Genomic DNA, 26,785 nt, shown 5'->3' on the forward strand with positions numbered 1-26,785 from the left:
GCTCTTCTCTCTCTCTCTATCTCTAGCATTCTCTCTCTGATCTTGAGATAATCGGATGCAAGTGCAACTCCTGTTGTGTGTTCTTGGTCATCGTCTTCATCGAGTACAAACCCACATGGTCCAGGCAGCCAAGCAGTACGTGCAGTAACTTTGCAGCAGTCGTTTCACCAGTTACATTCTCATCAGTAGTGCATCGCCATGGATTCCCTGATGTGATTGGCATGGGAGTGAGTGCTCGAACAAGCTGAAAAATCTCTCCTTCACTGCACATTGCAGCTGCTGCTGGTCTCTTTGAGGAGCTCTTGATTCGGTATGATTTGATGTGTATTTTAGCTTCTCGATGATCTGTTCTATCGATGCGCTTTGAGTTGTGATTGTTTAAATGTTTGTGTTTGTGTTTCTTGCAGATTCGGAGGTTTAATTTCTTGTGAGTTTCTTGATGGATTTGTGTTGATTGATCGATTGTTTTTTGGGTGGAGATTGGATTGGAGAAGAGATGAGCATTCCGCACCTGTTCAGGTGCCCGATCAGCCTGGACATCTTCACCGACCCGGTGACGCTGTGCACGGGGCAGACGTACGACCGGCCGTGCATCGAGCGGTGGCTCGCCGCCGGCCACCGCACCTGCCCCGTCACAATGCAGCCGCTCGGCGACGCCACCGCGCTCGTGCCCAACCGCACGCTGCGCCACCTCATCGAGCGCTGGCTGTCCACCGACCAACACCACAACCACCACCTCCCCGAGCCGGCGGCGCCGGCGGCGGAGGCCGAGGCCGACGCGGAGGAGCCGTCGCTCGCGGCGCTCAAGCGTTGCCTGCAGCAGCCGGACGCCGCCGGCGCCGGTAAGGCGAAGGTTGGCGCGCTCAAGAAGGTGATGACGCTGGCGTCCGAGTCGGACGTCGGCCGCGCGTGCATGGTCCAGCTGGGCTTCCTGCCCGTGCTGCTGCAGCTCGTGTTCCACGCGCCGGCGGCGCCGCCGTCGGAGCGACGCGGCGGCGAGGCGGCGGTGGTGGAGGAGCTCGCGCTGCAATGCGCGCTCGGCCTCATGCCGTCGAGCGCCGCCTCGCCGCAGCTCGGCTGCCTGAACGTGCTCAAGAGCGAGGCCAGCCTGGCGTCGCTCGTCGCCCTGCTGGAGCGCGGGCGGGGGCGGACGAGGGCGGGGCTGTGCCGCCTCCTCGAGGCCGTCGCCACGGCCGCCGCGACGAGGGAGCTGGCGCTCGTCGTGGCCGCCTCGCCGCGGGTGTGGCAGGCGCTCCTCCCGCTCCTGCGGCACGACGGCCCTGCGCCCACGCCCGCGCCGCCGCACGACGCGCACGCGGCGTCGGACGCCGCCGTGCGCGCCGTGGCGGCGATCTGCGCGTCCGAGCCGGCGCGGGGCGGCGCCATCCACCACGGCGCGGTCGGCGCGCTCCTCGGGCACCTCTCGTGGGCGGCGTCGGGGAAGTGCGCCTCCGGCGGCTGCGCCGGCGCCGTGCCGAGCGCGCTGGCGGCGGTGGAGGCGCTGGCGGCGTCGGAGGCCGGGCGCATGGCGGTGGCGCGCGCCCCCGGCGGGACGCGGGCGCTGGTGAGGCACGTGTTCATGATGAACTCGAGCAACGACGGCAGCGAGCACGCGGTGGCGGCGCTGCTGGCCGTGTGCAGGGAGTCGCGGGCGGCGCGGAGCGAGGCGGCCGGCGCCGGCGTGGTGACGCTGCTGCTGCTGCTGCTGCAGAGCCAGTGCGGCGCCAGGGCGAAGGCCAAGGCCAGGTCTCTGCTCAAGCTGCTCAAATCCATGTGAAAATGATGATGAATCTTTTCTTCTAGAATTATTGTAGACGCCATTGCCGGAGTTTAAGGTGGTAGATGATGATGTTCTTGTAAGCTGTAAGTTTGTGCGTCAAGAATGTCTTTGATGGCAAATGGCTTGTAAGCTGATCGAATGCAGCAATTTCATGGCTGGGATAGACTAGAAAAATGTCTCCCTTCTGCATCTTCAGGTTCATCTTCAAATGCAGCGAGAGGCGCTAGAACTTGGGGAATTTTTGCCATTTCTCGTCGTTGATATAACCTTTTAGCCTTCACGTCATAATCGAACATAAAATTGCAGTAATCCTAATACTCTGAATTTTCTATATAGTATAGAGCTTATAGGAAAACATTGAACAGAGCGGGGATAGCTCAGTTGGGAGAGCGTCAGACTGAAGATCTGAAGGTCGCGTGTTCGATCCACGCTCACCGCAATTTTCATTTTTTTTCATTTTTTAATCAAATCTCTAACCAGTAAATTTCTTTAGTTTTCATGTCACAGACATGCCGATTGTTTTCATCTCTGACCAATTGTTTAAACATGCCGATTGCTTTTATCTCTGACCAATTGTTTTATGTGAATGTAATTTCTTTGATGGACAGTACACGTAGATGCTCATATACAATTTACACCAACTTACCACTAATAAATTAGGGGCTTTTAACTATTTGCCACTCTTACGGATGTTGCTTAACGATTTGCCACTAGGCCCACATGTCATAGACACATGAGGGCCCACATGTCATTGACAGGGTGTGGCAAATCGTTAATTGTCATGTCACAAGAGTGGCAAATAGTTAAATTTCCCAATAAATTAGGGTTGTCAACGAGCTTGAGCTCGCTCACCTGCCTAGGCTCGAGCTCGAGCCGAGCCTATAAAATATTCGAGCTTTCAGACAGGTTCAGTTCGAGCTCGACTACCAAGCTTAATTTTTAAATAGAAAAAGTATATTTCAAGGATAATCTTAAAAAAATTATTTTCTAGTTCATCATATTAATAAAAAAATAAAATAAATATATGACGCCAATACAAGACATACAAATAACATATATGATCTATTCTAATTTATTAAATAACAAAAAAAATCATATATTACTAGGCTCGTTGGAAGCTCGAGCTCGGCTCGACAGAGGTCGCGAGCTTTGGGAGTGGCTCGGGCTCGGCTCGTTTGGAACTCGAGCCGAGCTCAAATCGAGCATAGGACGAGTCGAGCTCAAGCAACTTGCGAGCATCGAGTTTTTTCTATAGCCCTACCCTGAGTACATATGTAAACCTTGCCTATATAAGCACCTCCAAGACCCTAACATCTTATCATTAAATTTTTGAAACTTTTTTGAAAAGAGAATTTCCGAAACTTTTAAAACATGGTGCAAACGCTACACATGCAGATGCTGATATATCACACATTATTCTTATGAGTATATCCGAGAGACTAAGTTGGAATTAATATTTTCATATTAACGAAGTCATCATAGGTGCCTTGCTATTAATGAGAATTTTTTCTACCACTAAAAAAATAATTATATATTGAGCATTTGTGTTTTTACCATGTTTTAAGTCTAACTACTAATTTGGCTTTAAAAATATTTACTCATTTGACCCTCCTTTTTAAAACTGTAGATCAGTTCTGACTCTGTTCCGTAAAGAATAGTCTCAAAATAGGTTTCTGTGGATGAGCATTTACCGGTTATGAAATGCTCGAGGCCAGCCGGCTGTGAACTGTATTTGCCTCGTCCTCTATATACACCTACAGTAGTATCTAAAGTAGCGAAATAATTAATCTTTATTGAATCCTGATTGAGCATTTGTACCCTTACTCATTTGACACTACTTTCACAACGATTTTTCTTTTCTCATTCCAGTTTTTTACATCAGTATATAAAATATGTGAATTTTTTTTATTAACCTCTTGACACAGTAATGTTTATATTTCTTATCTCTCCTTTACAAATATACTTTGCTCTTTGAGCCTAATTCCATAACCAAACCTCCAATTTCTCTTCTCATCAAGTATCATAGCCTTAGCCACCAGCCACCGAACCTTGCCGTCGCCTCTCGCCGCCGCCGGCCACCGCTCAACACCTCCTCGTCAAGCAAGCACATCCAAGTCCAAACAAGCAAGAAAGATCCAGTGGCAGCACGCACGTCCATTCAACAAGCAAGTGCACGAGCAGTAGGAGCAATCTCATGACACAGTAACGCTCGGCGCCGTCGCATCCGGTCTTCCTCTTGCCCGCTGCCACCGGTGCATGCAGCTTGTGGATGGGAGAGAAGGAAAGGTCGACACAACCTAGCCACCACCCTCGCAACAGCTTGGGTTGGTATTTATTACAGACTTACCGTCTAAATTCGTAAGTACATTGATATAACGCTATAGTATTTCACCCCAGAGTATTTTAAGGGTATCGAATAACATAAAACCTTGTGTAAAATCTAAGAAGCATGTTCGTCCAAAGACAACAACTAATGGAAGACATACAATAGAGAGGATTTTTATAGATTAAGATTCTTGAATTAAGTTAAGATAAAAACTCTATCAATTACTTTGAACACCGATTATCCCTAGCCTGTCAAGTGAATCTGGCCTACAGCTCTATATAGGGTTGTCATCGCTTGCCACCTACCTCTATAATCCGTGAAGCGCACAACAAACAAAGATAACTTTTAACCAAGACACCATATCTACGTTATTGATTACTACTTTAGCCTCGCGCAAGAACTTTCCTACTTTATCCTAAGTCTTAGTAATAGAACACTTAATATATATATTACACGATAAACCCTCAATGATGACAATATATCTTACTTAAAGAAAAGGAAAATTAAATAACCAACAAAAATCTCAAATACCTACTTTTATAAAAGAAACATCCGTCAAGATACAAGAGTGGAGAGAATGCCAACTACCCTGTCACTCCTTCATAAATTTCCCTCACCTTTTCCCTATTTTTTTAGCTCTCTACTGGAGGGTAGCAAATTGAGAGATCTTCACCTGAGTTGTGTGCGGAGAGTGAAGTGAGAAGATCTTTTTATAGAGTCCAATAACAGTTGTGAACGACATATAAAGTGAGAGTTTGTACGTACTTTGTATGTATAAAGTATACATATATAATTCGGTGCACATACGTGTGTTTGTGTGTATATGTTGTACATATTTACATGTAGATTATAAGCTTTATTATATGTATAGGCATACACTTTGTATTTATATGTATATTTATTACAAATATGTATACGTATAAATACAAAATGTATACATATACGTATAAACTTTGCATTTATATACGTACGTAAGAAGTATAAAGCGTCCCCGGGACCGGCCAGTAGCGACCGCGCGCCGGACCGAATCCGTTCCATTCCAACACAAAATCCGAAACGGAGTCTGCAAACCGTAATCCGAATCCGTTTCTCTCTCCCCTTTCAATTTCAAACCGCAGATAAATAGACCGGAGGAGAAGCCCCGCTGATATCACAAACCCACCAAGCTCCCATCGATCGCCTCCGTGATCACAAGAAGAAAATTCCCCGAGATCCGCCAAGACCTCGCTCGCCGCCGCCTCGCCGCTGGCGCCGCCATGATGGACCCGGAGATGATGCGGGTGGCGCAGGAGCAGATGAGACGGATGCCCCCCGCCGCGCTCGCCGCGATGCAGCAGCAGCTCATGTCCAACCCGAGCCTCCTCCGCTTCGCCACGGAGGGCATCAAGACCCTGACACCCGACGACCTCCGCCGCGCCGGGGAGCAGATGAGCCGGACGAGCGCCGAGGAGGTGCTCGGCATGTCCCGGAGGCTCGCCGCCGCCAGCCCGGAGGAGCTCGCCGCGACGATGAAGAACGCCCAGGCCGAGCAGCAGCGCGCGTCGTCCTACGCGGCGGTGTCCGGCGCCAGGGCGCTCAAGGACCAGGGCAACGCGCTCTTCAGGCTCGCCCGCCACGCCGACGCCGCCGCCAAGTACGCGCTCGCCGTCGACAACCTGCGGAGCGTCCCGTCGTCGGCGTCGCGGTCGCTGCGGGCGGTGTGCGGCGTCAACCTGATGGCGTGCCACCTCAAGACCGGGAGGCTCGCCGAGTGCGTGGAGCTAGGCTCCGAGGTGCTCGGCCTCGACCCGGGCAACGTCAAGGCGCACTACCGGAGAGGGCAGGCGTACAGGGAGCTCGGGAGGATGGAGGCGGCCGTGGCCGACCTGAGGAGAGCGCACGAGCTCTCCCCCGAGGAGGACGCCATCGCCGACGCTCTGCGAGACGCCGAAGAGAAGCTCGGGGCTCCCAGAGGCCTCGTCATTGAAGAAATCGTCGAAGAAGAAGAAGAAGCACAAGGTTCAGAGATACTACCAACCAGTGGGGCAACTTCGTCTTCAACCTCTGGACACAGTGTTCCATCGCCATCGCCATCGCCGTCTGCTGCTGCTGCGGCTGAGATGATGAACTCCATGGGGGACCCGGCGATGGGGAAGATGGTCGCGTCCGTGGTGCAGGGCATGGATCCGGAGACGGTGTCGATCATCGGGAAGCAGTTCGGGGTGGACCTGTCCAGGGACGACGCTGCCAGGTTGCAGGACGCCATGAAGAAGCTGTCTCCGGAGAACCTGGAGAAGGTGATGGGTTGGGTGAACCGGGCACGGCGCGCGGCGGAGGCCGCGAGGAAGGCCAAGGAGCTCCTCCTGGGCAGCAGGAGAGGCTGGCTGGTGCTCGCCATTGTCGTGCTCGTCCTCGCGTTCGTCCTTCATCACCTGCTCGGGTTCATCGGAGCGTGATGCGATGGTGGCCGATGGCCTGGCACTGCATGCTTAGTGCTAGTAGATGTAGATTTGAGTGGCTGTAATTTTTCTTATTCTTTTCTCGACGTAATAGTCGAGTATGAAATATTCGTCGAGTTCTTGTGTTTATGGAGCTGAAGGAATCGACTATTAGAATTGAGCTAGTATATTCAGTTTTTTTTTATCAGTTCTAACCTTGGTATATTCATGCAATTGCAAGGTGCCTCACATGCTTCAAAATAACGTCAACATAATCCTGAAACCAATAGTCTGGTGCTCCTCTGAAAAAAGTATGATGATATTCAGTCACTCGATATTTATCACGGTTTCGACATAAGAAATCTGAAATTCAAATGTAATATAAATGTAAACTTTAGCTATATTCATTGCAGTAGCCAGTGCCCAGTAGGGAGAAATCCTTACATCTGCTAGGGAAGCGCTAAACTAACTACATCATCCAAACGTCAGCTTCTCCAAGCTAGCGAATTTACAGGCCGTATTTTTATGTACTGATATAGTACAGCATAATACAAAGTGGAGGCGACAACCGCCTACAGATATACAGAAATTCCTCTCTTGTCAACAGCCTCTTTCCTCGTGGAGCCTTTCTATACTGTACAGTAAAATCAGATCGGTGTAGTAACAGAGTTACGACATGTTGCTGACATCTCTAACATTATATATCTACGATGTCATGGGAACAATTCTCCTGCTGAACATTCATCAGCACTCATGGATGACTGACGCTCAGAACCTCTTTGGGGAGCCGTAGGGGCTTTGGACCTTCAACTGGCTGATATCCTGCCAGGTATCCGAAATCGTGGGAATTCGTCTTGTCTCGTTCATCATGTAGCTTGATAGATTATAGGAAGTAGCACCATTGGAAAATGTTGGGTGTGGTGGGGATGGCAGGCAGCTCCAGTTGGATTGCTTAAACTGCCGCAATGGGCTTGAGCATGGGGACACCGGTAGAGACATGTTTGTTCTCACAACGGAAATAGGACTGCTGTAGGATAATACATAAGCATCAACAAGTTGAAAGAGAGTACAAAGTGAGGATAAATGCAAGAATCACAGTACCTGGCGGTGTGTGGTGAAGGAACGGCTGTGGAAAATCCGGTAAAATCTCTTGCACTCACTCCTATATCCTTTAGGGGAGTGATACTTTTCCTTGAGAACTCCCTGTTGGACTGCAACAAGGATGAAGACATGATAAGCGTCAGGACTCAGGATTCAGGAAAATAGAAACCATAAAAGAAGCAAGCAATGCCATTTTCCCCCTTAAAAGCCAACAATACTACATCGAACTCCATTCAAATAAAGTAGCAAAAGGGGCCCTTGCTCCATCAGCTTACAATTTTAACTAGACATACTCAAAAGGATCTTTGACTAAGCCAGTGCAACTGAGGAAGAATGTAAAAGCACTGGCCAGAAAACGAAAAGAAGGCTACTCCCTCCGCCCCTAAAATATACTCCCTCCGTTTCATAATGTAAGATTTTCTAGCATTACTCATATTCATATAAATATTAATGAATCTAGACATACGAATATGTCTACATTTATTAACATCTATATGAATATGAGCAATGCTAAAAAGTCTTACATTGTGAAACGGAGGAGGTAGCAAGTTTTAGCTATGAATCTGGAAAAACACTTGTCCAGATTCATAGCTAGAAATTGTTATATTCTGGGGTGGAGGTGGTACCATTTATTGGCCAAAGTGGTTTATGCGCATGTAAAGTACTCAACCCAGTGTGCTGTGGCTGCTTTTCTCATTGGACTTTGGAAAGGGCCCATGAGAATAAAGGCCTACGGAAAGCTGAATTCAGAATGATAAATATAAAAGTATACCGTTGTATGCGTCCCATCTGCTGGTGCAAACGCATTTCTCAGTGCACCAGATTTCGCAGCTCTTACTGCTGGATGGTCCTGAACAAAAGGGTGATCCATCAACTGAGTTGCAGTGAAGCGAGATGCAGGATCACGTTTTAAGCACATCTGCAAGAAGCTTTTTCCTTCCTCAGAAAAGCTGTCTGGGATTTCAGGTATCTCTTTACTGTTTGCGATCTTAAATATAGCAGCTACCTGCAAGATCAGATTGGATCAGCTTGGCATTCACAAGTTACTTGGAAAACTATAGCTACAAAGTGAAAGCATACCCCCTCGTATTTATGCCAAGGAGGTTTTGCCGTTGCCATTTCAATAATAGTACATCCCAAACTCCAAATGTCAACTGGTAGATGGTAACCTCTACCGTTCATTATAACCTGCATGTTACAATCATTAGGAGAATTCAGAATCATATAAAGATGATGATAAATACGGTATATAAAGGTTTACTGTTAGAAAAACAATTTACCTCAGGAGCCATCCAGTAAGGACTTCCTTTGAAAGAGCGTATTTCAGCAAAAGATGATATCTGTGTCAAACGTAAGTAATGAAATTAAAGGCTTAAAAGAGGAGGGGTGGGGGGGGGGGGGGATACAAGCTACAGTAGTATTGTGTATATTCTCTTGTAGTCGTGAACTAGCAATAATAGACATCAAAAGGACCCGAAAACTTCTGTAGATATATGTGCATGTACTAACGCAAAACACATCAACCAGACAACCATCAAACTTATCATCTGGGAATAGATATCAACTATCTTCAAACTTCCACAGAATCCTTTTCTACTTATGAGTAAGGAGAAGTAAATTAAATGTAGCTTCATGAAGGAAATGGAATTGGAATGTGCTTCTATGCCTTCCCAAAAAGGAAACAACATGGATGCTTAAGAAATTAAACCCGACAGATAAATTCAGCAGCATTTAGAAACAACAAAGTTATCTTTTAGGAAAACATTTCTCTTTTAGAATTATTATAAGATGCATTGGCAACATTTCAATGTTAAAGGTATTGAACCAAAAGGGATGTTGCGACCAAATTTTAAGACGATAAGACTACATGATGCTGCACACACAGGTCAGGGGATGGAAAAGAAAAAAAAAATGCATACATGCTTAGCCATGCCAAAGTCAGCAAGTTTGACTTCACCATTAGGGCCGACAAGTATGTTAGCACCTTTAATATCTCTGCGAAGAGAAACAGGATGAAGTGGTTAAGGTATTTCTTTTACTACCAAAGGAATGTAAAACAACTGTGGATAATCTGTACTACCTGTGGACAGTGTTCCTCCCATGCAAGTAGGCAAGACCAGAGAGAATTTGTCCAGTGTAATTACGGATCACAGGTTCCTTAAAAGGACCATACTCTCTAAGTAATTTATGAATTGAGCCCCCAGAAACAAACTCCAGATAAATTGAAAGTGCATCATCAGTCTGCATGGAAAAACATACAGAATTAGAAAGTATAAGCAACACAAAGTACTTTCTACTTTCTGAAGTGCTTCGAACAAAAGATGAGAACTAAACAAGAAAACCAGAGAATTTTCTTCTGAGAGGGAAAATAAAGAAGTAAAAAATGCAAACCAAGTGAGAGGAAATAACAGCAAAAATCTTATATTAGTAGCACAGCAGAAGAGGTGACAGGAAATCGAACAATTTAATTATCTAAATTCAAAAGATAGACTAAAAAGTAAAAATGAAATGCGTTACTACTCATACATAATAAACAATTAAATGCTGATGTTTTCTTCATCCTTCCAGACACGCTTACACTTATACATGTAACAACCTCTTGCAAGTTTCATTGATCAGGATAGTGATTTGTAAACGCGAACCAACCAAACTAAATGCTGTTAATTATCTGGATCTGGCTCTAGTCATCACAATAATCATTTTGCTTTAAGACACAGGCTTTTTTTTGTAATCTTCATACGTCAGTTACATCACAAGTCATGCATGTAACAGACAACATGGTAGTTACAAACATGTATTGAAGTTATATATAGTTGCACAGAGATAAATGCAATTGTTTATCAAGTAAAGCTTACCATCTCACTTCCATAGTACTGCACAATGTTTGGGTGCGAAAGTTGCCTAAGCATATCTATTTCCTGTTAATGCCCGAGTGAATTAATATGTCAGTGAGTCCATTGAACAAGAGACACAAATGCTGTTACTACTCATCAAAAGATATTCATACTGATTAAACTGAGAAATAACCTGATTCAATTGCTTGAGTCGTTCTTTTGAATGTGGATCATCCGAAATAACTTGGACCTCCTTAATCGCACAGAACTGCCCATTTTCACTGCATGATTCATCATAAACTAAGAATGCTACCACAAATTGCTATTGGACAAATTTAGGTAATACCACAACCTCACAGAATATACCAAATTCTTGTACAAATTGCTGTACATATCAAGACCTTGGCACCATAAAATTCAGCAAAATAACTGATGCCACTTAATCTCACTGTTGAGTTCATTACCCCAAATAATGGAATATGAAAATTTATCATATACTCCGCGAGGGATTATTGCTTTCAATGCGGAATCAATGCATCATATACAAAATTGTAATACCAAAATACAATAATGCCAAACTATAGAAAGATTCCAATACCTGTTAAATCCAAGGTAAACCTGGCCAAATGTACCGCTCCCTAACAATTTGCCTTTTTTCCATTGTGATTCGGATTGCAAGCAAGTAGTGGGACCTAGAGGGTGAGGCGAGTAAGCAGTGGGAGATGGGGGAAGAGGTGAACAAGTAGCAGGACCTGGAGGAAGAGGTAAAGGATGAGGTGGGCTCTTCAATCCATCCATCATTTTTACTGGTGACCTTGGACTAAAACCAAATTCCCTTGAATTTACATTATTTACAGCAAAAGTATGGCCTTTCGGTCCAGGGGAGAGGCTTCTTGTTCTTGGAGCAAGAAAATCCTCGGGCAACATTCTGCCACGTGAACTAGTTTCGCTAGTTGACAGATCATCACAATGCAAATGAAGTTCTCCCATATTAGTGACAGGAACCTCGAAGAACTTCCGATGCTCCCGTGGCATGCTATAGGACATGAAATGATTGTCTTCATTTAGGATCTTATGTGAGTCAGATGGCATATTTCTTCCCCTGACAAAAGACGCCGGATCCGTAGACCTAGAAATTACACCAAGCAGCCAAGAATCATCAGATATTATATCAACACAAATTTTGAAATGAAATATATAAATACTGTAACAATGTGCTGTGGAACAATACGCTAATTTAAGTACCCCTAAACATAGGCACGTCATATGAATTTATATACTTCAAAAAGTTCTCAAATTGTCCAACTCAAAGAAGTTGTCAAATTAAGTTCAGAGCATAATGATTAACGAAAAGCACTGTACATTATTGTTGAGAGAACGTCAATGATTTAGCACAAGAACCAAATACACGTTTCAACAGAATGGTGACTCCAGGGCAACAAAAGAAACAACTATTCAGCCTTTTTAAAATTCTTTGTCCAACCATTAACACACCTTAGCGTCCCGAGTAATCCTGTGTGCAATACATATTTAGCAGAGAAAGAAAAATAAATGGCTTAGGATTCCCGAACTGGAAGTAATCTGAAACGACCATGGGAAAAGGTCAACTTGTAGAGTTGGTACGAAGCCACACTGTTCATTCATCACGTCCCCAACTCTGCACTTGACTAGGAACACTTAAAAGCAAGTAGCAAAGCCGAGTAAAGCCATTCACACGAAATTAGTGGGGAAAGTAACGCACGAAGCCTACATGCTACGCTTATCAGATCATGAAATTCCCCAAATTTTGATCACAATACCTATATATCTGGAATTGCACGTTGCACCCCCCGAGAAATAGAAATCGAACAGGCTGAGGTATTCCACGATCGCACACTTACCTACATACTTGCTGATCCGTCGCCTCGTCCGACGAATCATGCGAGCACACGCTCAACTCCTCCGACGAGGCGTCGCCGGCGACGCCGCCCACCACATCCCCGTTCTCCTCGAACCTTACAGGAGCCGGCTCCAACTCCGGCTCCTGCCCCTGCCCCTGCCCCCCCGGCCCCGCGTCACCCACGGGCACGGGGAGCTTGTACCCGACCTCCCCGAACCCCCCACCACACCGCCCGCCCCCATGCCGCGGCGCGGCGGCCGACGGCGAGTCGAGGCTGCGCGCCTTCTCCCTCGCCCGGGGGGTCACCGAGGGGGAGGCGGAGAGGTCAACGAGGTCGAGCGACTTGCGCGGGGACGACGCCGCGGAGGCCGCCCCTGCCCCGGGGGGCTTCCCCACGCCCTTCGCCTTCGACCTCGACTTCCGTGGCCACCACGCGGGCATCGCGCGCGCGATCAGCAGCACGCTGCGCCGGAGCAAAGCACCACACCACCTATCGTCCCCCTGCTGCCGCCGAGCTCAGGCGGCGGCGGCGGCGGCGCGGGGAAGCGAGGAGAGAGAGAGAGAGGAAGGCGCGAGGAAGGAGACGACGCGGCGGCGGCGACGCTTTTAGTCGGAGAGGAGGAGGAGGAGATATTTTTTTTTCCAATTATTTTCTTGTCTAAAAAACCCAAGCAAAAAATGCGGGGGATTGAGAGGTGTGCTCGCGCGCGCGAGTACTAGTGGTTGCTGCGAGCAAGTGGCGCTCAGGTGGGTCCCGAGCCAAGTAAATGCTTCTCACCGTCAAGCGGGGCTCCGCGTCCTCGAACCGTGGATGGCCCCACCTGCCAGTGACAGGTGGTGTGCGCGGCTAGCTGTAAGCGGAGTGCTACTACTACTACCAGCTCGCTCTCTCCTCTCCCGCCACTTGCGCGCGGCGGCTCTGCGAGGTGGGGCCAGCGCGTCTTTTTTTCTTTTTCTTTTTTTTTTTTGCGCTCGTGCGTGTGTTGGCTTTCGCCTTTTTTTCCTTTTTCACCGTGTGTGTCCCGTGCCGAATCTTCGCGGAACGCGGGTGGTGGTACTGGTAGTCTGGTAGACGGGTGCGGTGCGGTGCGCGCGTCGGGTTCGGGTCGGGAGGGAGGTTTGGTGACGCACGCCAAGCGGGGACGTGTTGAGCACACACCGGAGGAGTACACTGTACACAACGGCGGCTTGTAAAAGCAAGTTTAATAGCCAACTACTAGCTCCAATCCAACTATAGCCAATCTAATAGCTCATCCATATAATAGTTATATACTACACGATTAATACATGATCCCACATGTCATACACATACTGTGTCTTAGAGTCCGTGCTACAGCTGGTATAAATCTGTAGCCCGCTGCTTTTCTCTCTCCTTATTTTTCTTCTTAAAATATATTTGTAGCTAGCTTATAGCTTGCTATTGTACCTGATCTAATAACATCAAAAGCCGTTACCTATGTTCACCCTTTGTCTTATTAGAAAAAAACTAAGTAGTAGTATCATTTATTTGTTTTTGACTTGTTTTATCATTAAAGACACTTTAACATATGACTTGTATTGTATATGTACAATATTTTTTAATAAGACGAACAATTGTTCGAAAATAAGTAACATTATACTCTTAGAAAATGAGTAACAATTTTATTACGATGTCATGCAACTAATAATAAGTCATAGATATTTATTGTGGTGTTGCACAGATAACATCATTTGAACCTACGAGAGGATTACCTTTTAAAAAAATGGTAGCTACTTCAAAATTAAGATTAAATTAAATATGAATGTAGAGACATACTCCTGTACTCCTGTATGTTAAGACTTCATAATACAAGTAGCAACAAGCTAGTTGTAACTGTCCAATAGCTCATGTAATGTGTAATTATTTAATGTGGTTTGCAACTTTGCATTATTTATGGTCTTAAGCCAGAAATTGGAATGCCACGCCAATGGGATTGTCCCACCACTAGACCAATCAGACTAACATTTCCACACAATGATGCCATATTTCCATGTGCTAGAAAACTGCTACTACTCATTTTGCAATGGGAGTAATCAAACAGTGCAAGATCAGAGCATATCTTCTTAAACAACATTTTTCCAGGTTAGCTAATAAGTGAACTATTAGTGTATCTAAGTGGAATTTGCGTGTGGGTTGTGCTGTCCTAAACTCTATAAAAGTTTCAGTACATTGGTCCCAAAAGCATGTATGCGAGGAATCGTCGCTTTCAGACATGAAAGGGATTTGACAAAAATAAACCATGCCATTTATATATACTATGTGCTAAAGTCACCATCTCACTTTTCTTGCATGAAGTAACTATTTTAACTTTTTCATATCGTAGGAAACAATAAACAATATGTAGTACACACAGCATCAAATACACAGCAATAGGCATGTATCTGCAAAATACACTCTCCGTCCCCGAATCAAATCTTAGCTATAAATTCTTTATCCAGTTTTATAGTCAAGATTCAAATATTTTTAAGGACAAAGGGTGTAAAACCTTAGAAAAAATATCAAGGGATTACACGAGTTCTATAGTAGAACTCGTACATTAATTATGTGATCATTAACTTCGTTTAATTCCTTTCGTGGCCTAGAAACTGTAGGCAGAACGGCAGGAATCAAATCAATCTTTTTCACGCACAATAACCATAGATGGAGGCGTAATTCACGCCAAATCAATGCAAGCTCACATCACTTCGATCACTTCACAGTGAGCTAGCCTTATTTTTTTTAAAGAAACACAATGCAAACGCATACACCAATAACGAACACACAAATATCCTATCCTTAAGCACCTCACTCACCCCTAAAAACACAAACATACACCCTACTTTTATAAGCACACTGAAAGAATAGACCGATATATATTAAGATTAATGAAGTCATCACGGGTGTATCCTTGTCGACGGGTATGTCGCTTACCACTGAAATAATAATTAGTCAAAAATGCGGGCACCATGTCAAGTTTAGGACTTATCTGGATGGGCTAATTCCATCGCGAGAAATTTAACCAGATCAATTACGCTCATTTCCAGCTAGCCTTGATTTTGATTGATCTAACCTTAATGTTCGTCCATGACCAAACTGTTACTAGTACTTACTAGCTACACCCTTCGTAAAAAAATAATCCTAATTATAACCCTGATAATTAGCTACACCCTTGGTTTTTTATTATGCTAACTTCCTCAATCTCCAGCGCTCTGGACAGCGTTTGGCGGCAGCAAAATCCAAGAGAAAGGGCGCCAAAACTAGTGTTTAAGAATAATCAATTAATTAATCACATGATTTAGAGCTTAAGACGTACGTGAGGCAGATCGATCGAGAGCGACCGGTACACACACATGGCGCCCGATGTAACGTGCCAACCGCTGAGATTTAACTATATATGATCAATTCGAAATCTCCATTAATTCACATGGGCGAGATCACGACACTTATGTGATTAGTTCATTAGTTGATTATTTTTTGTTCATTCTCACTCGATCTTTTGATCAGGGGGCTAGCTCTGGCTAGCTGCCGCAGCATGCATGCATGCACATACACGCTTAAGTCAAACAGAGTTAGCTTAATTTCTAGGCTAAGTCATGATGGTTGAGAGGTTAATTAACCTTTTCTCTTTTTTGCGACTTTTCATTTTCATACCTATCATTGTCTCCAAACCGGCTAATTGTAGTTGTTAAGGCAATTTCCAGTCAACTCCCTTATTAGAAAATTGGTCCCGAATAATAATACTATGTTGACTTTAGCTGACAATTGTACACAACGCAAGAATGTCAGCGCTAATATGTCAGCTGTACACATGAACTGTATCATCACAGTACTGACATGTACACACAAGAAGCACGACACATTTGAAGAAATGTATTGTGGGCCTGTTGGACAGACCGAAATTTCGGCCCATCCAAATTTTGTAGGACGTAAACGGGTTCTCGTGGCCAGGCCATGTACGTGGATGCATGGGTCGGAATTGAGGCCCATCCAGAGGAGAGGGCCTGAACGAGCTAGCTCTGGACCGCGGTTAGCCTAGACATCTACGGCCCAAATGGTCACAACTCCCTTAACTACAGGGCGAATCTGATTCATATCCCTTAACAATTTTTTCTTGTGTGAATGATAAGTGGGTTCCACGTATATTTTTTTTAATTTTAATACCACATAAGCGTCACATCAACGCTACGTGTGTCAGGGTTATGGATACCACATACCTAATAGTAGTTGACTAAATCTCGGCAGGACCCACCACATACCATGTCCTATACGGAAACAACGTGCGGATATAGGAGGAGTTCCAGACAAGAAAGACAACCAGAGTTCTACATGAAAACGACAAGTACTACTCGGATTGTATCCATATTTGTTTCCCTAGTTCTACTTGAACAAGGGGACACCTATGGGTATAAATACAAGTCCCCCTAGGAGGAGAGGGGGACGAGGAACACCCAACACAATCGACATAGAAGCCACAACATAAAAGCCTACATACGCCAAGATACGCCGCCGGATATCGACTTCAGGGATAAGCACGGCTAGTACCCTACGGTGTCTCCGGATACTGTCAGGAGAGACGAAAGCCCTATCTTTGATCTCGCCGGGCACGGATTCGAGGAGAAAGGCTACCCTGTTGTCGACTACGAGTCAGATCGTCAGACTGCCATGTCGACAATAGTTAGATAGGCTACCCCAAATATTGTACTGGTGTGATTATCATGAATAAGAGCAATACCAGCTTCGGCCAATAGGATGTAGGGTTATTACCTGACAATTGAGGGGCCCGAACCTGTATAAAAATTCTCGTCTCCATCTCTTTTACCTCAGCCTCGCGTATACCCTAGTACCAACGATCCCCATGCCATGCAAATACCGTAGTTGAGACATCAAACGTCGACAGTGGCGCGCCAGGTAGAGGGATTTTGATGCTTCAGGATTTCGACGAGATGGGTTTAAGAGATGGACTCTCCGACAACAAGCTACTCGACGACTTCGGCTGTGGTGAGATCCAACCTAACCAGATCGGAACCATCATTGTCATCGACAACTTGGTCTATCGAGATCATCCAAGCCTCAAGCTCCGCGGCGTACCAAAAGATGTCAGATCGCATGATATCGAACGAGTACGCAACAAGGTAATTGGTAGATTGGTTTTTTAAATTGATCTACTAATTTCGTAGATACATCCAGCATGTATCTACAAAGGTACGCCGTATTCTATATACAATTTACCATACCTACTTTTCAAGATCATACAATATTGTCAGATCTATAATTTATTATGTTTACCTAGAGCATGTTTTTTATACAATATCTATTGTGCGAGTGTTTCCGGTGTTAGGCCGACAACGGTTTAATGCTGGGGGCTCGCTCTATTTTCTTCTGTATAAATCTTTCTTGTTTACGGTCTACATAATGCATAATATTTAATCTGCTTGTTATATTCTGATAATACTAGAAGATCCATGCACATTTTTGAGTACATACTCGATATTATCTGCTATATGTCTTGTCTTCTAGAAAATATTTTTCAGGAACAATTGAGCACTCGAGTAGGTTGTGGTCAAGTACACCGCATTATCGAAAACGATCTCGACAAATGCAGAGTCATCGCGCCCAACCTACCAATGAAGACCGACGACCTATCTCATAGCACCGGCCATGGCTGGACTACTCGAGAAAAGATTGTTAACGGATAATTCCTCGCGAATACCGTCGGCTTGATCACCCGACATGATTGCGAACGGACATCCGGATATGCTACGAGTTAGGTGTGTGAGTCATGCTGGCCACATGAGACGCACATGTAATAAACCAACTCTAGCACCTCTATTGGTGTTCGAGAGATAATTCTACACGTTCGCTGGTCCTCGAACCAGTGCGTAGCAATCTCTCGCACCGCACCTTCCATTGGTGTTCGAGAGATGATTCTACTCGCTCGCTGGTTTTCGAACCAGTACGTAGCAATCTCTCGCACCGCAACCTCCATTGGTGTTCGGGAGATAATTCTACTCGCTCGCTGGTTCTCGAACTAGTACGTAGTAATCTCTCGCACCGCAACCTCCATTGGTGTTCGAGAGATAATTCTACTCGCTCGCTGGTTCTCGAACCAGTACGTAGTAATCTCTCGCACCGCAATCTCCATTGGTGTTCGGGAGATAATTCTACTCGCTCGCTGGTTTTCGAACCAGTACGTAGTAATCTCTCGCACCGCAATCTCCATTGGTGTGCGAGAGATAATTCTACTCGCTCGCTGTTTTCGAACCAGTACGTAGCAATCTCTCGCACCGCAACTTCCATTGGTGTCCGAGAGATAACTCTACTCGCTCGCTGGTTCTCGAACCAGTATGTAGTAATCTCTCGCACCGTAACTTCCATTGGTGTTCGGGAGATAATTCTACTCGCTCGCTGGTTCTCGAACCAGTATGTAGTAATCTCTCGCACCGTAACTTCCATTGGTGTTCGGGAGATAATTCTACTCGCTCGCTGGTTCTCGAACTAGTAAAACGTAGCAATCTCTTGCACCTTAACTTCAGATGGTCGAGGTACGACTACAGCAATAACTCAGCGGTCCGCGCACCATGACTTCAGATGGTTGAGGAACAGCTACGACTGGTCTTCGACCGGCAGCGTAGCGGTCCTCCTACCACAACTCCAAATGATCGAGAGACACCTACTCACTGGTTCTCAACCAATCAATCGTAGCGATCTCTCGTACATTTACTTCTAGTGGTTGAGTTACGACTACACCTGGTCCTCGACCAGCGGTGTAGCGATACTCCCACTACTTCCACTTCTAGTGGTCGAGTTACGACTACTACCTGGTCCTCGACCAGCCATGTAGTGATACTCCCACTATTTCCACTTCTAGTGGTCGAGTTATGACTACTACCTGGTTCTCGACCAGCGGTGTAGCGATTCTCCCACTATTTCTACTTCAAGTGATCGAGTTACGACTACTACCTGGTTCTCGACCAGAGGTGTAGCGATTCTCCCACTATCTCTACCTCAACAAAGTTGATATCAGGTACATAATATCGCCAAGTGTTTTACCCAGAGATCCCTTACCACGATGACACCTAGCGTTGAAACCTATCCTACTGTCCCTTTATGCTGTCTTGACAAGGCCTCCGAGAAACCTAAGGGAACTTCGGCTGGGGACTCCCAGAGCCGATAAGGCCTTGTCGGATCCTGTAGAGACAAAAGACCATGTAAGATCTGGTCGTGTAAGAGTTCTTGCTGTGCGTATTAACCAAGCCGTGTAATCGGAAATGGATTTTCCAACTTCACGGCTGGGGGCTAGGATCAGTGCTTGTTCAACCAAGGCAGATCAAAGGTCTAAGAGCTTTATCTTCCGAGAGCGATTCTCCGGCGACAAGGCTGGGGGCTAGGGAGAGTGTATAACTCAACAAACTGACTGATCGAAATCGGTAAAAGAGTAGACGCTCATATACAAAACATTGGTCTGTAAGTTTAATTCATTTTCGGTTATTTCTATCTAATATTCTTTTCTGAGTATTGGTTTCAGGAAAATTCTATTCGGCATTATCGAAGACTCCATGTCTCTATGGCTCTATACCAAGATCGACTAAAGCGAGTACGACAAATGTTGACAAAGTTCCGTCGCAGACTCCGCGCCTTCTCGATCACTCGAGAACGGTTGGTGGATCTCGACAAGGAATACGGAATGAAGAGATGGTGTACCTGCTGAGATAAAATTTCTTGACTTCAATCCAAATTCTCGACTACAGCAAAACGGGAGACTTAGTCGTATGCTCTGTACTTTCTTGGTTGACATCGGAGATTGACTCAGACAAACCCGCACGAGACTGATGAAGGAAGTCTAACGTTATCTCTGAACACACCGAGAACGGTCACTTGAGCTCGATAACAGTTACTCCATGGTCAGTGGTCGAGAATATGAATTCGTTCATTTGCATTGAAGTCGGGGGCTACTGTCAGGGTTATGGATACCACATACCTAATAGTAGTTGACTAAATCTCGGCAGGATCCACCACATACCATATCCTATACGGAAACAACATGCAAATATAGGAGGAGTTCCGGACAAGGAAAGACAACCAGAGTTCTACATGGAAACGACAAGGACTACTCGGAATGTATCCATATTGGTTTCCCTAGTTCTACTTGAACAAGGGGACACCTATGGGTATAAATACATGCCCCCCTAGGAGGAGAGGAGGACGAGGAACACCCAACACAATCGACATAGAAGCCACAACATAAAAGCCTACATACGCCAAGACACGCCGCCGGATATCGACTTCAGGGATAAGCACGGCTAGTATCCTACGGTGTCTCCGGATACTGTCAGGAGAGACGAAAGCGCTATCTCTGATCTCGCCGGGCACGGATTCGAGGAGAAAGGCTACCCTGTTGTCGACTACGAGTCAGATCGTCAGACCGCCATGTCGACAATAGTTAGATAGGCTACCCCAAATATTGTACTGGTGTGATTATCATGAATAAGAGCAATACCGGCTTCGGCCAACAGGATATAGGGTTATTACCTAACAATTCAGGGGCCCGACCTGTATAAAAATCCTCGTCTCCATCTCTTTTACCTCAGTCTCGCGTATACCCTAGTACCAATGATCCCCATGCCATGCAAATACCGTAGTCGAGACATCAAACGTCGACAACGTGAAATGAAGACTAGATCAACACTGCCATGTAGGCGCCACGTCAGCGAAACAACCATCTAAAACCACAGAGGAAGTCAGATTCCACCGGTTTTAATAGTTAAGGGGTCGAGATATCTGGTATTGTGGTTCAGGGATACAAATCATATGGGATAATTTCGTTTCTACCCTCACTTTCTTCTCCAATATTGATTTTACTCCTACCTTTTAGGGTTTTCGTTTTTGCCCCCACTTTTTTTAACCGAACAATCCGTTTACCCCTGGTTTGGATGGAAGTTAGTGGGACCGAGTATATGGCAGTAAAAAACTAGAGAAGTAAAGGAAATAATTTTTTTTCGAATTTGTGTGTTACCTTTTTACCCCTAGCAAATATCTACTAACAGAGGAGAGAGTCTTCACGATTCCTCTTTCTTCTCGCGATTCTACCAAGCGGCGGCGGCAGCTAGGGTGGAACGCAGATCCAGTGATATTCTCTCGTGACATTCTCGGTGACATTGAGTCACTGACATGTGGGACCTACATGTGCCTGGACCCACATGGGCCCCACACGTCAGTGACTCAATGTCACGGGGAATGCAGCTCCTCCCACCGGCGAGCAGGGGAAGGGTAGGTGGCGGGGAGTGGCGGCTAGGTGGTGGGGAGCGGGTGGCTGCCTGGCGGCGGGGAGCGAGCGGCGGGGAGAGGGATAGGCGGCGGCGGGGAGAGGGCTAGGCGGCGGCGGCCGAGAGGGTGTTGGCCGAACGGTGGCTTCGCTTCCACCTTCGGCGTTCGTAGGCGGCGCTGCCGCTGCATCATCTGCCGACGCCGGCAACAAGGCGCCACCGCGGTGCAGGCTGGAGACGGACGAGGTGCTCAAGCTCCTCGTGCTGATCGGCAGGCCAAGCCAGGGAAGAAGAAGGGCAGTGCCAGCAGGCCAGCTGCCGTCGAGTTCGGGCCATTCGCGCCGCCCAAGCTGGTCATCTCCGGCCGGCAGCTGGGCTTCAGCCAGTTCGCCGGCTCGTCCTCCCACTCTCCCAGCCGTTCGAGGTGACGCCTACCACCCCAGATGTTCCTGACAACATCAAGAACAAGAAAACGAGGTTGAACCAAACAAGCTGCAGCTTGCTGCTCCAACCACGTCAGCTTATTACCAAATCTTTACTCCTGTTGGGATTTGGGAAGAATGGCACAATAATCTTGATTTACTTCACCCTTATTATGCGTTTATATGTAAACTGGAGGATAATTGGGGGCAAAAACACAATGAGTGAATAAATATGGGAGAGGGGGTATAAATGTCCTTTTGATAAAAAGTTAACACCGTTAACTGCTCCATCTAAAATAGGGGCAAAAAGATTGTTCGGTTCAAAAAAGTGTGGGTAAAAACGAAAACCCTTAAAAGTAGGGGTAAAATTAATATTGGAGATGAAAGTAAGGGAATAAACGAAATTGGCTCAAATCATATTCGCACTCTAGTTAAGAGAGTCAAAGTGAACTTATACCATTTAAAATAGTTATTGGGCCGAGTTCATGGCCCAAATCTCGATGCAATGGTCGGGCAGGCTTTAATTTGTAGTTTGTATTACATGCGGTGTGTATTAGGCAGGGTTTACCTTACCGCCGATAACCGCGCGGTTACCGGGCTTACCGCGGGGGTACGGTAATATAAATACCGCGGTAACCTCCTTTAATTCAAATAAATTTAAAAAATAATTTGAATTTTTGATAAATTTTGCACGGTTTTGTACGGTTTTTTACGGTTACCGTGGTTATCGCGCGGTAACTGTGCTTACCGCCGGGGCGCGGTAACCCTACCGCGCCCCGGCGATTTGGGAAACCTCGGTATTAGGTAGGCATTGTTATCTTCACTGGTGGAGAAACCATCTTTGGTCGGTCGACCAGATTTTACAATAGTCCCGGTTGTATTAAAAACCAGGACTAAAAATATCTTTAGTCCCGGTTTAAAAGCTACAGGATACTTTTCAATCTTTAGTACCGGTTGGTGTTACCAACCGGGACTAAAGATCTATTTGTAGTCCTGATTGATAACATCAACCGGGAAAAAAGATCGCCATACGCTTTACTCCCGGTTGGTAACACCAACCGGGACTAAAGATCTATTTATAGTCCCGGTTGGTAAAACCAACCGGGAGTAAAGATCGACGCGGAGATCGGAGAGGTGTGCACGATCGGATCGAGGTACCTCCTCCTCTCCTTTAACTCCTCTCTCCTCCTCAACCTTATCTCCTCCTCTCATTTTTAACTCATCTCTTCAACCTTATCTCCTTTTCTCATTCTTATCTCTATTCCTCTCCTCTTCTTCTCCTCTCCTTCTCCTCTCTACTGCCAAGCCGGCGCGAGGGCAGCGGGTCGCGGAGGGCCGGCCGGCCGGCGCGGTGCGCGGTGAGGCGGCGGCTTGTGGCGGCGGCCGGCGGGGCGCGGAGGGCCGGCCGGCCGGCGCGGCGGCGGGGCGCGGTGGGCCGGCATGGCGGTGCGGTGGCGGCCGCACGGCGGCGCGGCGGCAGCTGGCGGCGGGGCGCTGAGGGAGGGCCGGTCGGCCGGCCGGCCGGCGCGGCGGTGGTGGGCGGCCGCGCGGCGGCGGGGCACGGAGGGAGGGCCGAGGGCCGGCCGGCCGGCCGGCGCGGCGGCGGTGCCTCGCCGCGCGTCTTCTCCTTTTTTTTTTCTTTTTCTTTTTTTTTGAAGAATATGAGATTGTTGTGTGAATGTATTTGATTGGATCTGTGATTGTTGTGTGATGTATTTGATTTGTGTGTGATATGAATATGTGATGAATTTTGTAGAAGTTGTGATGTAATTTTTTTAAAAAATTTTGTGATGTATTTGAGTATTTGAGATGATCGATTTGTGGATTTGGAGGCAATTTGAGGATGATTGATTTGGGATTTTGGGGATGGAATGGGGTGAAATCAATATATTTAAAAATAATGAAGAAAAGAAAATAATAAAGAGGAACCGGAAAGAGCAACCGGATTAGCCTCTTTAGTCCCGGTTGGTAACTGCTTTATCTTTAGTCCCGGTTGTTACCAACCGGGACTAAAAATGAATTTTTACTCCCGGTTTTTTACCCGGGTCTAAAGATAGCGATCTTTAGTCCCGGATTCGTAGTCCCGGTTCGAAAACCGGGACTATAGAGGGATTACGAACCGATAGTAATAACCCTTTCTCCACCGGTGCTTGTTTATACCAAAAATGACCATCCTTCCGTTGAGAGCATAACATTAGTACAAGTTTATGCTTAGGATACCAGCTGAGTAAGGTGGTATAATTAGTGTGGAACCTAGAGCAATTCAGGTAGTAAAAATGGCTGATATTTATATAAGAAAATTCGAGCAGCACAAACAAACAAACAAACAATCCAACCAACCATTTATTTCAATCCAATGAAAATACAAACAAAGAATGAATGTAAATAATTACAAATCAAAGATCGATCGACCAGCTCTCTCGCGCACGACATGATTAAGTTCATACACGCACACATTTAGTTGTGCTAATTAATTAAGATTAAGATATACGAGTAGTACTACAAATAACCGGGTTTTGCTCATGCTTGGACGAATTAATGATCGGAGGCCCCAGTTCTCCTTAATTCGCTTAATTACGACGTCGTGTGTTCGTGGTCGTGCCTGACGATGTGCTCGTGGACCTCGACCTCGTCGGTGATGTCGACAACGTTCTGCCCGTCCACCACATGCGCCACTGCGTGGACGTGATGGGATGAAGACACCTCCACGTCGTCCACCACCACCGCCGCCGCCGCCGTCTCCTCCTCCGCCTCCCTCCTTCGCCGCGCCCGCGCCAGCAGGAACAGCCCGGCGACCAGGCCCAGGAACAGCAGACCGGCGATCGGGACCACCACTGCTATCACCACGACGTGCCTCGACGGCGGCGGCGGCGCCGGCGAGGGGTAGTAGTAAGGCGTCGGCGTCACCGGCGGTGGCGGATAGTAAGGCGGAACGCCGCCATGCCCGCCAGGCGTCGTCGACGGCGCGGGGGCAGGAGTGGGCGGGTGGTGGTGATGAGGGTGATGCGGCGGAATGTAAGGCCCAGGCGCCGGCGCCGGAGCAGGAGTATGCGGCGGGTGGTAATTAGGGGGATGATCATACCATTGCTGCGGCGCCGGCGATGGTGGTAGCAGGTGAGGTGGGACGTATGGTGGCGGTGGCGGCGGCGGCGGCGGCGGCGGAAGAAGGTGCGCTGAGCTGCATGGCGGCCGCGCACGAGTGGCCGGCGGCGGCGGCGGCGGCTCGACGCGCCAAAACGACTCGGATTGTCGTTTGCCTTTAGCCATATCTGTTTGAGCTGAAGGGCATAGTGTACTCTGCTTGGGTATATATACGTGAGCTAGGGTTTGTTGCTCACTTAAACAATTACGAGTACTAGAAACGTAACGTAGTATATATATAAATCGACATATGTGATTAGATCTATTCAGATCACATGCATTCTGCTTGTGCTAGTAGCTTGGTCCTAATAATGTTCATATGCAACGTGATACGTATGCATGCAAGCAACTCTCGTTAATTACTCAATCGTCTGTTACGAAACTGTACTACATGTAGTAGTACTACTTAAGTTTCTTCTGAAGACCTAATTAGTATGTATCGCTCAAGATCAAGATTAAGTTAATATGTTGGCAATGCCGTACTTCACAGAGGGGCAGAGAGAGATAATGTGCGATTGTGCGTCATCACATTATAACTGAGGTTGCATTGCATATGCCACTTCCAGGTTGGTTTTTCATAAACAACAAAATTATAGCTAGGTCGCCTCTACCATACATAGTACACATAAACAAATATCTTTTGGGGAACATATACACAAATTAAGCAAACTTAAATTTATGTGATGAATAATACTAACTGTGTGCGGTGCCAAGTTGGGGTATCACAACTGACAACTTCAGTTGTCATGAGTCTATCCCTTAACTCGTACTCTCTCTCGGTTGATAATACTTATCGTTTTAAGGCAGTAAGCTAAGGATAGACGAAATCCAGTAAGACATTGATTTTGCAAACCACTAGTTTATATTTAATTTTCTCGATCCCCTTCCGACGGACTAAGAATACGAGAAAGTTACCAGCTGAGATGGGCACGGTCTCCAAAAAACAACATTGACCATTCTTTTTTTATTATAGTATATATAAAAGTGTTAATAAATACTTCCTCCGTTTCACAATGTAAGACTTTCTAGCATTGCCCACATTCATTTATATTTATATGTTAATGAATCTAGGCATATGTATGTGTTTAGATTCATTAACATCTACTCCCTCCATTTCAAAATGTTTGACACGGTTGACTTTTTAGCACATGTTTGACTGTTCGTCTTATTAAAAAAATTCTGAAATATGTAAAACTATATGTGTATATGAAAGTATATTTAACAATAATGAATCAAATGATATGAAAAGAATAAATAATTACTTAATTTTTTTAATAAGACGAATGGTCAAACACGTACTAAAAAGTCAACGGTGTCAAACATTTTGAAACGGATAGAGTATATATATGGGCAATGCTAGAAAGTCTTACATTATAAAATGGAGGGAGTATATGATCTTATTAAAGTACCTTTTAAGACTAATCTATACATGTAGTCACCATATTTGAAAGATAAATATTTTAAAAATGATTTGTAATAAAAGATTTTAAAGTTTAATCTCACCCTTATATAAAACGATAAGTATTATCAGACCGAAGAGATTACATGGTATAAGCATGTAGATCAACTTATTTTGCATGAAGGGATTAATTGATAAATAGCTACGAGAACAATTGTTCGACAC

General features: G+C 46.0%; 4 protein-coding genes and 1 non-coding gene across 6 annotated transcripts; 3 read left to right on the forward strand and 2 right to left on the reverse strand.

Moving 5' to 3' along the window:
* On the forward strand, positions 1–1,969 carry LOC4335911 (U-box domain-containing protein 26). The gene is made up of 2 exons (XM_015779104.3): positions 1–310; positions 408–1,969. Exon 2 carries the CDS (start codon positions 497–499, stop codon positions 1,775–1,777), a length of 1,281 nt encoding a protein of 426 aa, XP_015634590.1. The 5' UTR covers positions 1–310; positions 408–496; the 3' UTR covers positions 1,778–1,969.
* A 177-nt stretch (positions 1,970–2,146) lies between these two features.
* On the forward strand, positions 2,147–2,219 carry TRNAF-GAA (transfer RNA phenylalanine (anticodon GAA)). Its single transcript has one exon. It is a non-coding gene; the product is annotated as a tRNA-Phe (tRNA).
* A 2,966-nt stretch (positions 2,220–5,185) lies between these two features.
* On the forward strand, positions 5,186–6,731 carry LOC4335913 (outer envelope protein 61). The gene has a single exon (XM_015779667.3). It carries the CDS (start codon positions 5,363–5,365, stop codon positions 6,539–6,541), a length of 1,179 nt encoding a protein of 392 aa, XP_015635153.1. The 5' UTR covers positions 5,186–5,362; the 3' UTR covers positions 6,542–6,731.
* A 174-nt stretch (positions 6,732–6,905) lies between these two features.
* On the reverse strand, positions 6,906–13,027 carry LOC4335914 (mitogen-activated protein kinase kinase kinase 3). 2 transcript variants are annotated; one of them, XM_015781026.3, is made up of 11 exons: positions 12,339–13,027; positions 11,057–11,587; positions 10,652–10,739; positions 10,480–10,542; positions 9,705–9,865; positions 9,544–9,619; positions 8,905–8,964; positions 8,705–8,812; positions 8,397–8,630; positions 7,625–7,734; positions 6,906–7,547 (listed from the first exon to the last, which is right to left on the reverse strand). In XM_015781026.3, exons 1-11 carry the CDS (start codon positions 12,776–12,778, stop codon positions 7,292–7,294), a joined length of 2,127 nt encoding a protein of 708 aa, XP_015636512.1. In that variant the 5' UTR covers positions 12,779–13,027; the 3' UTR covers positions 6,906–7,291. The 2 variants fall into 2 exon arrangements, with proteins under 2 accessions (XP_015636512.1, XP_015636511.1); XM_015781025.3 differs by having other exon boundaries at positions 6,906–7,550.
* An 11,567-nt stretch (positions 13,028–24,594) lies between these two features.
* Positions 24,595–25,287, reverse strand: LOC136356219 (protein TRACHEARY ELEMENT DIFFERENTIATION-RELATED 7-like). Its single transcript, XM_066309813.1, has one exon. It carries the CDS (start codon positions 25,285–25,287, stop codon positions 24,595–24,597), a length of 693 nt encoding a protein of 230 aa, XP_066165910.1.
* Between the last annotated feature and the right edge of the window lie 1,498 nt (positions 25,288–26,785).

The sequence above is a fragment of the Oryza sativa genome, chromosome 4, assembly GCF_034140825.1.
Source record: "Oryza sativa Japonica Group chromosome 4, ASM3414082v1".
Taxonomy (NCBI): domain Eukaryota; kingdom Viridiplantae; phylum Streptophyta; class Magnoliopsida; order Poales; family Poaceae; genus Oryza; species Oryza sativa.